At 55.0% G+C, this 12,254-nt stretch overlaps 1 protein-coding gene across 3 annotated transcripts in view; it reads left to right on the forward strand.

Moving 5' to 3' along the window:
* Positions 1 to 705: 705 nt before the first annotated feature.
* The window catches only part of LOC111157543 (tubulin tyrosine ligase like 1), a 31,067-nt gene continuing 19,518 nt past the window's right edge, over positions 706 to 12,254 (forward strand). The window contains exons 1-5 of one of the 3 annotated variants that reach the window (XM_022519045.1): positions 1,338 to 2,207; positions 4,133 to 4,216; positions 4,663 to 4,694; positions 7,501 to 7,574; positions 9,713 to 9,829. In XM_022519045.1, the coding sequence (XP_022374753.1) occupies positions 9,717 to 9,829 (113 nt within the window). In that variant the 5' untranslated portion in view covers positions 1,338 to 2,207; positions 4,133 to 4,216; positions 4,663 to 4,694; positions 7,501 to 7,574; positions 9,713 to 9,716. Of the gene's footprint in view, positions 776 to 1,337; positions 2,208 to 4,132; positions 4,217 to 4,662; positions 4,695 to 7,500; positions 7,575 to 9,712; positions 9,830 to 12,254 lie in introns of those variants that run through there. The other 2 variants (XM_022519046.1, XM_022519047.1) reach the window with 2 other exon arrangements.

The following is a 12,254-nucleotide window of genomic DNA, read 5'->3' on the forward strand; positions in this document are numbered from 1 at the left end:
AGTGCTGTTATCCCCATTTATAGACAAGAAAACTGAGGCTCAGATAGGGAAGCGACCTGCCTAAAGCCACATAGCTGTGATTTTGGAGCGAGGATGTCTGACCCCGGTTTTAAATTGCTCACGAGGCCGCGCTGCCTCTTCCTAACAGAGAGTTTACAAAATATAGTTTCAGAAACTAAATCAGCCCCATGCTCAGAGGGCACTGAGCATGAATGAGGGGACCTTTGAGTACTGACTTTACATTTACTGATCAGTACGACTGGGGCACAGGATGACACCTAAGGACACTCGACCCTGCGAGGTCGGCGCTACCTGCAGTCCCAGCCTTGCAGACTGGGAAGCTGAGCAGCAGAGGAGACCAAGGGCGCTCCAGACCCGGGGCCCAATTCCTCACATGGCTCTGCCTCCCACTGTCAGGCTCGACCTCGCGCCTCGACCTTTCTCGACCTCTTTTCTGGGTCCTGAAGGCTGCGAGCCTCCCGGCGATGGACCGTCTTCCTCTTCGTAGGATGCGCGCCCGCACCACGGAGCTGGGGGCCTACAAGTGAGCCAGGAAAATGTGACCCCGGAAGCAGTCGCGGCGCCCGCGGCGGCGTCTTCGGTTGCCAGAGCACCGCCCCGGAAGTACAGCTCGGCGCGCGGCGGGCCGGTCCGCGGGGCTGCGAGCGGCGTCCTCCTGCCCGCGCCGGAGTGGGGCTGGAGGCGGGGCCGGGGCACGGCGCGTGGCCACCCAGCTGCGCGCCTCTCGGCGCTCCTCGGGGCTCTGCGCCCACAGGTGAGGCCCCGCCGCCGAGGCCGCAACCCGGGACGAGGGTGTGGCCGGCCCTGGTGGACGAGTACGCATGCGCGAGCGGGTCTGAGCGCCCACGTCTCCGCGGCCGCGCCGTGTGGTTTGTTCAGGGGCTGCTTGCCGGACCCGCGTCCTCCCGGAAGCCTGCGCTGACCACTGTGCCCCCGCTTTTCCTCCGAGCTCCCGTGACTTTCCCTGTGCTGCCCGGTCGTTGTAATTGCATTCTGATTCATATTGGCTATCCCAGAATTTCATCGTTTAGGCTTTTCCCATTCGTTTGCAGTCTGTGTTGTTTCTCCTGCATCTTTTGCAGGGGGCGGGGGACCTGTGGTGACAGCGCTGGTTAGGAGATGGATTCGTGTCCCCCGCCCTGCCTGCCCTTCTGTGCTGGATTGGACCTGAGCATTTCTCCTCCCTGTTTGTCAGTCCAAGAGGGTGGGAGGCGGAGGTAGCCGAGCACCCCATAGAGTAGCCGGGGCATTACAGGGAACTCGTTCTAGAAGTAAAAGAATCTCATTGTTGTAAGCAGGTTAGGGTTTGCAGAGAGGCTCTTTGTTCACGGATATATTGTACTGAGCACATTTCAGTGCTGGTTTGTGGCAGTTATAAAAAGATTGGTCTTGCCCTGTGCCTAAGGCATTACAAGCCCTGCTAAGTGGTTGCTGTAGAACATGGCACTGTCTCCCAGGGGCGTGCGGAGCTAGAACGGGGCCATCCAGCTGTTTCGAAGTCGTCGTTTACACTATTCATTATTTTCTTTAAAGATGGTATTTTTTCCTTTTCCAGGAAGACTAGCTGGAAAGGAATCGAAACGCCCTAGAATCCTGACCTCGTTGGGACTTTGTTGGAAGTGATAGTGACCAAAGTGTTTGCGTAGTGGGTTTGGGGACGGAGGAGCCTCCCGTTTTTTATGGCTGGACCCAGAAAAGTGCATTCATTCTATGAATATAATTTCTTCCCTCTGCTTGCTGTTTCTCTTGAAAGGTTGGCCTGGCTTTTGTCAGGGAGTGGTCATAACTCCGGGAAATGAAAGGCCTTTTCGCAAAGTTCTGTCCTCCTGGGGTTGGGGGTACGGATATTCCCCGAGATGTTCCTCACTCCATGGAGATCTGCTAAACTCCAGATCTCCTAATTCAGGCCCCTGGAAAAAGTGTGAACGTCTGGGGGTGTTTGTTTACCATTTTCTCCCGCCTGTGGGCCTGCCAGCCTCTGGAGGGCTGGGCTGTGCCTGAGCACTGCTTGGCTTGTTTGATTGCATGAGGGAAGGGAATTCACCTCTTTATTTTTGCTAATTCACCAAATATTGACTGAGCACCTGCTATTATTAGACGCTGTTCTGGATGCTGGGCGTTCAGTAGGCAATGATTGAGAACAACACTTCTGCTCTCCTGACGTGAGATATGCGTGTCAAAGACAGGTAATCACCAGGGAACCAAATACGTGAACTAGACCAGTTCTTCTCAAACTTGGGCAAGGGTAGGGATCTCACCTGAGAGCTTGTTCAGATACGGATTCCTGGGCCCGCTCCCAAGGAGTCCAAGTATGCGCATCTGTGTAGGGGTTGGGGGAAGCGTAAGAATTGGTCTTTCTTCCTTTCTTTCTTTCTTAAAGATTTTATTTATTTAGTTGAGAGAGACATAGACAGCGAGAGAGAGCAGGGAAGAGAGGGAGAAACAAGCTCCCTGCCGAGCTGGGAGCCCAATGCGGTATTCGATTCCAGGACCCTGGGATCATGACCTGAGCTGAAGGCGGACGCTTCACCGACTGAGCCACCCAGGCACCAGGCGCCCAAGAACTTCTATTTCTTTTTTCTTTATTTCTTTTTAAAGATTGTATTTATTTATTTGACAGAGAGAGAGAGATCACAAGTAGGCAGGGAGGCAGGCAGAGAGGGAGGGGGAAGCGGGCTCCCTGCTGAGCAGAGAGCCCGACGTGGGGCTCGATCCCAGGACCCTGAGATCATGACCTGAGCCAAAGGCAGAGGCTTAACCCACTGAGCCACCCAGGTGCCCAGGAACTTGTATTTCTAACGAGCTCCAGGTGATGCTGGTGCGGTGGGTTTGTGGGCCGTGGACAAAACAGTCGTGTGCAGCCTGACGGCCACAGAGAAGTAAAGTGTGATGAGTGGGGGCATTGAGATTGGCGTTGTGAAAGTCACTCTGAAGAGCTGACCTTCGAGAAGGGGCCAGATGTGGGGGAGAGCAAAGCCTTGAGACAGGCTGCAGCTTGGTGGGTGTGAGGAGCTGAAAGGCAGCCCAGGGCTGCAGAGGGCTGATGGGGAGGGGTGCTGGAGACAAAGCTTGAGAGGTAATGGGGAGCCCAGGTCACATGGGGTCCACTTTGTAGTTGGTTGTAGGTAATGGTTGTTTTCTGGGGCTAATGGAAGCTCCTGGAGGCTTGTGAGCAGGATGACCTTATTTGCTTTGTGCGTATGAGAGGGTCACTCTGCTAGGCAGAGCATGGGTGCCATGGGGTGGTGGTGCTAAGGAAACCAGTGGAGCCTGCTGTGGTTGTCCAGGGTTATGGGGACGCTGGGGAGAGGCATAGACAGATCTGGAATCTTCTGGAGTAGAGCTGGCACCATTTGCTGCTGTCGGGATTAAGAGTCACCTCCCGGGACGCCTGGGTGGCTCAGTTGGTTAAGCAGCTGCCTTCGGCTCGGGTCATGATCCCAGCGTCCTGGGATCGAGTCCCACATCGGGCTCCTTGCTCATCAGGGAGCCTGCTTCTCCCTCTGCCTCTGCCTGGCATTCTGTCTGCCTGTGCTTGCTCTCTCTCCCTCTCTCTCTCTGACAAATAAATAAATAAAATCTTTAAGAAAAAAAAAAAAAAAAAAAAAAAGAGTCACCTCCCCCTCAGGACCACAGCTGAGCTTTGCTGGATTGTGAAAGCACCTTGCTGCCGGGGCTTCCAGCTTGTGAAATGACTCTCTTGCCTCCCTGGATTGGGACTGTCCACGAGCACCTCGTTCAGGTGCTCGCGTCTCCAGTAGTGGTCCCTGCACAGGGTGGCTGTCAGAGCCGAGCGGGTGGGTGAGAAGCTGGGCTGTCGAAGCTCAGACACCCAGGGCCGTCCCCGTGGAAACCTGTCCTCAGGCTTTTGAAGGTCCTGCCCACTGGCCCCGGCAGAGGGACCCACATCACTTTCTGAACATAGCTAACTGCCTGCCTCGAGAATGCCTTTCCCCGGCTGGCGAACCTCAGGTGGGGACAGCCCACTGGGATTCGAGCACAGCCAGCACAAAGATCACCACACACCTAACTCTGTTTCTCTGGGTTAGGTTTTAGGATGCTCAGTTTGGGTTTTTAAATTTTTTTTTTCTATTTTTTATTTAAATTCTAGTTAACATACGGTGCGATATCAGGTTCAGGAGTAGAATTCCGTGGTTCGTCAGTTACATACAGCACCCGGTGCTGATCACAACAGGTACCCTCCTTCATCCTCATCACTCATCCGGCCCATCCCCCACCCACCTCCGCAGCCCTCTGTGTTCTCCGCAGTTAAGAGTCGCTTATGGTTTGTTTCCCTCTGTCTTTCTACTCACTCCCGTATGTTCACCTGCTTTGTTTCTTAAATTCCACATACGGGTGAAATCATGTAGTTTGTCCTTCTTTGACTTTTGCTTAGCATAATACCCTCTAGTTCCATCCACGTTGTTGCAAATGGCAAGATTTCATTCTTTTTGATGGCAGAGTAATCATTCTGTTGCATATATATACCACATTGTCTTTATCCCTTCCTGTGGGGCTTAGTGTTGAAAGTAGCTGACCAGTGGCTTCACGTTCAGTTCATGTGAACCCCACTACAGTCGTTACCTACCAAGTTCATTACACGGTCCTGCTAACCTCACTTATTTTTCTTTCCTGTTTTAGGAGGAAGTAACAGGAGAACTGTCTGACATCTGGTATTTCTTTATTGATTTTTCTAAGGGAAGGGGCTTCGTATTTCTTAAGGTTGGGAAGGAGTCAGCCCTGGCTTCTGTGGCCAGCGGGTTCCTTTGTCTGTTCTGCACACCATTTCTGAGCCCCCTGACTGTGGCTGGCCCTGGCTGGGTGTTGGGGGACAGAGACCAGTCCACCCACCCCCTGCCCTGTGGGGTAAAGGGACAGTTGACAGAGTGGGGAGGGGAGGCAGCGTGGCATCCACAGGCTGCAGTCTGTGCTCTGCCTGCTACTCTTTTTTTTTTTTTTTTAAGATTTTATTTATTTATTTGACAGACAGATCACAAGTAGGCAGAGAGGCAGGTGGGGGTGTGGGGGAAACAGTCTCCCCACCGAGCAAAGAGCCTGACGTGGGGCTCAATCCCAGGATCCCGGGACCAGGACCCGAGCTGAAGGCAGAGGCTTTAACCCACTGAGCCACCCAGGCGCCCCTGCCTGCTACTCTTTGAGCCCTACTTTCTCCGTGTGTAAACGGGGAGAATGAACACCTGCCTCCCAGCAGCGTGTGAGCCTGAGGGACAGAGGAAGTAGAGAAACACGCGTACAGAGTGCCCGGCCCTGTGCCTGGTGGATCCTGGCGCTTCATAGAAGTCATGGCTGTTGTTTTGGGTGATAAAGTAAATATCGAGTTACTTCCTCCGTGAGGGCAGGGCTGACCTCCAGCACCTGGCCAGGAGCCTGGCCCACCCACTGTAAGTAGGGGCTGAAGTGGAGGAGCGTGCAGGGCTGAATCGGGGAGAGCGTCAGAAACCTTCAGGGAAAGCGGGTGCGCTCGTTTCAAATTCGGTGAACTCTGGTGTTCCACAAGCACACCCGCCCGACCTCCCAGTAATCTCAGCCATCCTGCCAAAGCCCTGGGGCTCTCATTCCCATTTTCTTCATGGGGGAAATGGAGGCCCCAAGAAAACTCGCGAGTCCCCATGAATGTGTGAGCGCGGGAAATGAACCAAGTGCCCGAGCCTCAGGTGCGGGGGAACTGCTGTCCCTCCTTTGGTTCTGCTGAGGCTGCCTTGTCATTGGTTCCCAGTGGTGGTTATCATGCTGGTTTGGTGCATTTCTGGAAAGAGGTCCCACGTCTCTTTTTTTTTTTTTTTTTTTTTAAAGTTTTTTTTTTTTTATTTGACAGAGAGAGATCACAAGTAGACAGAGAGGCAGGCAGAGAGAGGGAGGGAAGCAGGCCCCCCGCCGAGCAGAGAGCCCGACGCGGGACTTGATCCCAGGACCCCGAGATCAAGACCCGAGCTGAAGGCAGCAGCCTAAACCACCGAGCCACCCAGGCGCCCCGGTCCCACGTCTCTTTAAAGGAGAGGTGGCCTTAGTTCATTTCTTTCTTTTTCTTCTTTTTTTTAAACTATAGATAAATGTTTTGTCCTTTTTTATTTTTTTAAGATTTATTTATTTGACAGTGTGAAAGAGATCACAAGTAGGCAGAGAGCCAGACAGAGAGAGGGGGAAGCAGGCTCCCTGCTGAGCAGAGAGCCCGATTTGGGGCTTGATCCCAGGTCCCTGAGATCATGACCTGAGCCGAAAGCAGAGGCTTAACCCACTGAGCCACCCAGGCGCCCCAACTGTTTTGTCCTTTTGCACATCACTTTACTGTGCTGTCTCCCACATATATACTTAAAACTCTTTATAGGTGTAAATTTCCTTTTTCTTCAAGTGCCTGGGGTGGCTATATCTCGAGTTCGTTTCCTGGGCTGTACTTTGAAAGTGCCATGAAGTGAGTGGCTCAGTGAGGCCAGATGTCTGAAATCAAGGTGCTGGCAGAGCCGTGCTCTTCCCGAAGAATCTGGGCAGGATCCTGGTCTCTTCCAGTCTGTGGTGGACCCAGACTTTTCTTGGGTTGTGGCTGCACAGTTCTCATCTCTGCCTTCATGTTCACGTGACCATCTTCCGAACTGTGTGTCTATGTGTCCCTGCGTCCAGACTTCCTTCTTTTTTTTTTAAGTAATCTCTATGCCAAATGTGGGACTTGAACTCATAACCCTGAGATCAAGAGTCACATGCTCTACTGACTGAGCCAGCCAGGCACTCCTCAACATATCTTTTTTGGGGATACAGTTCCAACCCATAATATTTACAGGAAAGTAACTCTTGAAAACAGAGTCAGATTCAAAGGACTGACCCTTGGGGATGTGTCTGTTCCCTCACTTTCGTGAGGAGTAGGCACTGTTTGCCCCCCCTCCCCGTGTGCCGGACGGCTGGGTGCTGGAGACAGTGGGGCCTGCCACATGCGCTGTGAACGTTATTGCAAATGCTCACACCTAAGTCTAGAAAGAATCGGGGGGATGAGAAGGAAGCAGGGGACTAAGAGAGTCCTCTCCTCACCTTACTTTCCTCTAGAAGGAAGGTAAACAAAGACCAGAAAGGCAAGGTAGGAAGTTCTGTGTGCCAACAAAGATGGCAGGAGACATATAGGGAAGGCTGGGTGGTTCGGTGGAGGGAAAAGGTGACGAGAATGGCTCCCTGGGGGAGGTGGCCTTTGACCTGCAGCTTTGGGATCAGTGGAGCTGGGTGAGAAGCCCTGGGTGGGAGCAGCAGGGAGGCAGGTGCTGGGCGCGTGTGAAGTGGAGTGGCAGGGTGGCCCAGAAAGTCCCGCCGGAGTCAAGAAGTAAGAGAATCCAGAAAAATGTATCACAATAAGAAAAGACCCTCAAGACAGCTCGTGGCGTGCTCTTGTTCAGCAGAAGACACGGTTTTGCCGTGTTCACAGACCGTCTCTCGGTCCTGGGCCATGTACATTTTGCCTGTGTGTTCATTTTGTTGTAGGTACGAACCCCAAGCAGCAGGCCCTAAAGCTGAAGCGAACTTGGCCGTGCCTGTTGGCTCCAGGAGTCCCTATGGTGGGTCCGGCCTGAGATGCTGGTTTTCCTTAGTGCCCTGCGGAAGTGGTGTGTGGGGTGGCGAGAAAGCCTGACCTCCGAGGCTCTGTGTCCTGCTCCATAAAGTGTGGATGAGAATATGTGCCCTGTCTGCTTTATGGGGTTTGGGGATCACACCTGGGAAGCGTTTTCTGACTGTTCCAACATGGCCCCATCAATGGCCCTGCTGGGTCACCCCCAGGCGGGTTGCGGGTCAGCACCTGTGCCAGGTGGCAGCGCACTGAGATATGAGGGGCGGTGTTGGGGCTGTCGTTGCCTGCCTGGGGGACGGTTCTCCCCACAATCCCAAGCCTGCGGTTGGACTCTAGGGGGCAGAGTCGGAGCAGGATTGGGCTGCTGGGCTGTGAGGGCTGAAGTTGGGGAGAGCGTCAACTCGCCAGGGCTTTGGACACAGGCTGGGGTTGGCCCAGGGAGGGGTGTGGGGTCACAGCGCGCGGGGATTCCGTTCCCGTGCCGCCTCTGCCAGCGTTTCTGTGCGGCGGCTGCTGACTGTCCACAGTAACAGCCTCCTATCGTCACAGGGCGACTTCTCGTTTTGCAGAGGGCAGTTCCGTGCATTTCTTACCTTGACCCCGGGGGGCACGGGCATCCTGATGAAGCCCATGTTCAGAGCGGGGGGGACAGCAGACTGTGTGAAGAGGCGGCACATCAGAATTGGGTCACCGTGGGCTCAAGTCAGGGCTCCATGGCTCCCTTCAGTCTGATTCTTATAGGGGCTCTTAACCTTTGAGCCTCAGCGTCCAAATCCGTAAAGTGGTGACGATGGCAACAGTACCACCAGATACCGCTTGAGTGTTTTCTACATGCTGCGCACTGTTCCACCGTTCACTCATTTCATCCTCACTATAGCCCTGTGAGATGGGTACATGCTGTTCATAGAGAGAAGGAAACAAGAAGTTCAGAGAGGTTAAGTAACTTGTCCAGAGTCACACAGCTTGTGAGATTCAGAACCGGCCCTGAACTCAAGTCCCAGCTCTGTGACACCGCCACTACTGGGCAGGGTGAGGAGGCAGTGGGCTTGTTTTGTGTGAAAGCTCCACGGAATTGTCTTCCCTCTCCCTTTCCCGAGGCAAGGCAGACCCAGGTCTCATCTTTTACCTTTCTCCAAGTCACACAGTGGTGCTGACAGACCTGGGGCCAGAGTCAGTCAGTCTGATTGGGTATCTGTCACCTGCCAGGTGCAGGGCTAGACCCTGGGCCCAAAGCAGCGAAGAAGAAAGCCAGCTGCCAGTCCTCTTGCAGGGCCAGGAGTGCAGGAGCACCGAGTGGCCATGAACCAGGTCTGGGGTCAGGGAGGCTTTGTGGAGGGAGTGACATCCACTTACGCTGGCCGATGAGTGGGCAGCAGCTTTGCCAGGCAAGGGGTGGGGGAGTGCCACAGGCACAGATAAGCAGCACATGCCAGGGCCCTGAGGCAGAGTGTGGGCAGAAAAGTCCAGTGTGGCGAGAACATAGCACGTAAAGAAGAAACAGGTGAGGGCTGAGGGTCTGCAGATCTTAAAAGCACTGGGAAGCCACGGAGGCTAGTAAAAGGCAGTGATGTGGTCAGCTAAAGGTCACCTGCGCTTACAGAGAGTGAGATGGAGCAGGGCAGGGGAGGAAGCAGGGAGGTAGCAGCGCTGGACAGGGTGGGAGGTGCTCCTGTTGGGACAGGCTCCCACCCAGCCTCCGGAAGCCAGCTCCAGGGCCCTCTACTGAGCGCGGTCTCCCCCAGCCACCCTGCGAGGGCCACCCCCCGCCTCAGGTCTCACAGCCCAGGTGCTACCTCTGCCTGGTGGCTCCTGTCCCCATGGCGACACCCATCGGGTGGTGACTCTCACTGCTCCCTCCCCCCCCCCACAGGCCAGGTTTTCTTAGTCTTGGCACCGTTGACATTTTGGCTTGGGTGACTTGCTATGGGGGAGGGGGCGTCCCATACGCCATAGGGTGTCAGGCAGTATCGAGGCATCCGTGTCCCCAGCTGTGACAACAAAAGACATGGCCAGATGTCTCTGCCAGATGGCCGAGAACCACAGCCCGAGTCGGGGGAGCTTGGGGTGTGTGAGGGATAGTGTCCTGCTGTTGACATTTCCAACCTCTAACACGTTGATCTCTTCCAGGATTATGGCAGGAAAAGTGAAATGGGTCACTGATATCGAGAAGTCCGTGCTGATAAATAACTTTGAAAAGAGAGGATGGATCCAAGTGACAGAAAACGAAGATTGGAACTTTTACTGGTAAGTAGAGAAAGCAGGATCCCGTTGTTTTTCCAAGGCCGCTTGTCGCCCGGTGAATGCTGGCGCAGGCTGTGCGCCCAAGGGACACCTCCCATCACCCATCTTCCGCCCCGAGGCCCCCTAGGAGCATACGACAGGAACGCCCGTGGCTCGTCCACGTCCCGGCGTGTTCCCGCACTCCCGCGTGGCAGGCTGGCGTCGGACGTCCCGGGACGCTTGCGCACAAGCCAGCGTGGCTAAGGCGGCCGGGGTTTGGTGAGAAGCCGGAGTCCCCTCCGGTCGGCGTTCTCAGTCAGTGCCTTTGTCCAGCGCTGGGGGCTCTCTGCCTCCCTTTGCTTCCTCTCGCCACAAACAGCGCCGGTGGGACTGGTTACCACCAGCTGAGAAGCGAGTGGCACGAGGAACAGGGAAGCAGGGTTCGGCACGGGCTCCCTGGTGGTGTTCACCCAGCGGCAAACACGGGTTTTCCTAGACGCCTGCTCCCGCCTGCCTCCCCGCCTTCACCGGGTGAGGTCCTGCGTCCTCCCTTGTCCACAGCCGGGCTGCTCCCTGCCTCGGGGCGGCCTCCACCCTCGGGCAGGGTTGTGTGCCCAAACTGCCACCTGCGGTTGCCCCTGCCACCCCCAGCCCTCTTTAGCTCCTGCCCCCGTGAATCTTTGAGGAAGGGCGGGCTGGTGGGACTCTGGAGGCGTTTTCTTTCTTTCTTTTTTAAGATTTTATTTATTTGTCAGAGAGAGAGCACAAGCAGGGGGGGCGGCAGGCAGAGGGAGAAACGGGCTCTCCTCTGAGCAAGGAGCCGATGTGGGACTTGATCCCAAGACTCTGGGATCATGACCTGAGCCAAAGGCAGACGCTTAACGGACTGAGACACGCAGGCGCCCCTGGAGGCCTTTTTGCCCTGTGCATCCGCCCTCCCTGAGCCCAGCTCCCCTCTGCTGCCTCGAGAGGTGTTCCTCGGCCTCTTTCCAGCCGCTTCCTTCTCCCTCACGCGCTGGTGCGGCAGCCGGCATGTTTTCCCCTGTTGACCTGCTAAGACGTTCTTGCTTCCACACGCGTGTAAAGGCTGTGCTTTCTGCCCCCTCAGCCGAGCCTTGAGCGGGGCGACGCATCTGGCATTTAGACATCTGGACCCTGGAGACAGGTCATGCCTGGCTTCCCACCCTGGCTCTCCCACGGCTGTCTCTGTGGCCATTAGCAAAGGACTCAACCTCTCTTTGCAAATCCGGTTGTTTGAAATTTGAATGACTCAGTGAAGCACGGAGCATGGGCTGTGACGGGCGCCTCATAAGCGTGTGCTGTCGCTGTCCTTCACGCACCAGCGCACCTGAGCTGCCTGCCCTGGAAGCCGCCGGTGCCTCTCCAGCCCCCCAACCTGCTTTCCCTGGTGTCAGGAAGCCAGTGTGGTTTCCCCGCCTGTGCCCTCTTTACATGTGACCGCGAGCCTCACGACGGTGAGGACCTTGTCCGGCTTACCCAGGCTCCCCAGAGCCTGGCGCTGGCCGGGTGCAGAGTGCACTGGCGTCCAGCTTCCATCTCCCGCAGCAAGTAGAGAGATGACCCTTGCTTTTTCTTTCTTTCTTTTTTTTTTTTTTTAAGATTTTATTTATTTATTTGATGGAGATCACAAGTAGGCAGAGAGGCAGGCAGAGAGAGGGGGGGAAGCAGGCTCCCCACTGAGCAGAGAGCCCGATGCGGGGCTCGATCCAGGACCTTGAGATCATGACCTGAGCTGAAGGCAGAGGCTTACTGACCAGGCTACCCGGGCACCCTGGGATGACTCTTTGCCCCTGTAGCAGTTTAAGGTACCTGTACTTTAAACCAAAACCCGATTTCCCTTGGCGAGCACGGAATGCCAGCAGAGAGAGCATTTGTAGAGAAATGCAGCGGCCGTGCGTGCTTTGGCGTCACACTTATATTCTTCTCTGAGGCAGAAGGAAGTAACAGGCAGAGCCCTGCTTCCAGAGGAGCTCTGAAAGAAAGGCTGAGTAAGAGCATTTTGTAGGGCGCCTGGGTGGCTCAGTTTTAAGCGTCTGCCTTTGGCTCAGGTCATGATCTTAGGGTCCTGGGATCGAGCCCCTGGTTGGGCTCCTTGCTCAGTGGAGAGTCTGCTTCTTGCTCTGCCCCTGCCCCCGACTTGCGCTCGCTCACACACTCTCTCTCTCCCTCAAATAAATAAAATCTTGAAATGTCATTAAAAAAAAGTGTTTTGAACTTACTGCTTTAGTGTCCCACGGCTCCGTGCCATGGGCTCAGCCAGCCCTCAGTCCTTTCTGCTTCTCTCAGTGATTAATCAACGCTTGGGAGGGTGCAGAACGTCTCCCTTCCCTTCTTCACGCCACATGAGAAGCATTTTGGAGCTAGTCTTAGCGAGAGAGAAAGAAAAGAGTAGAACTGTGTCACTTTGGATATTTGAACTCCTCAGAGC

Source organism: Enhydra lutris, unplaced genomic scaffold (genome assembly GCF_002288905.1).
Source record: "Enhydra lutris kenyoni isolate GAN:26980312 unplaced genomic scaffold, ASM228890v2 scaffoldscaffold55, whole genome shotgun sequence".
NCBI lineage: Eukaryota > Metazoa > Chordata > Mammalia > Carnivora > Mustelidae > Enhydra > Enhydra lutris.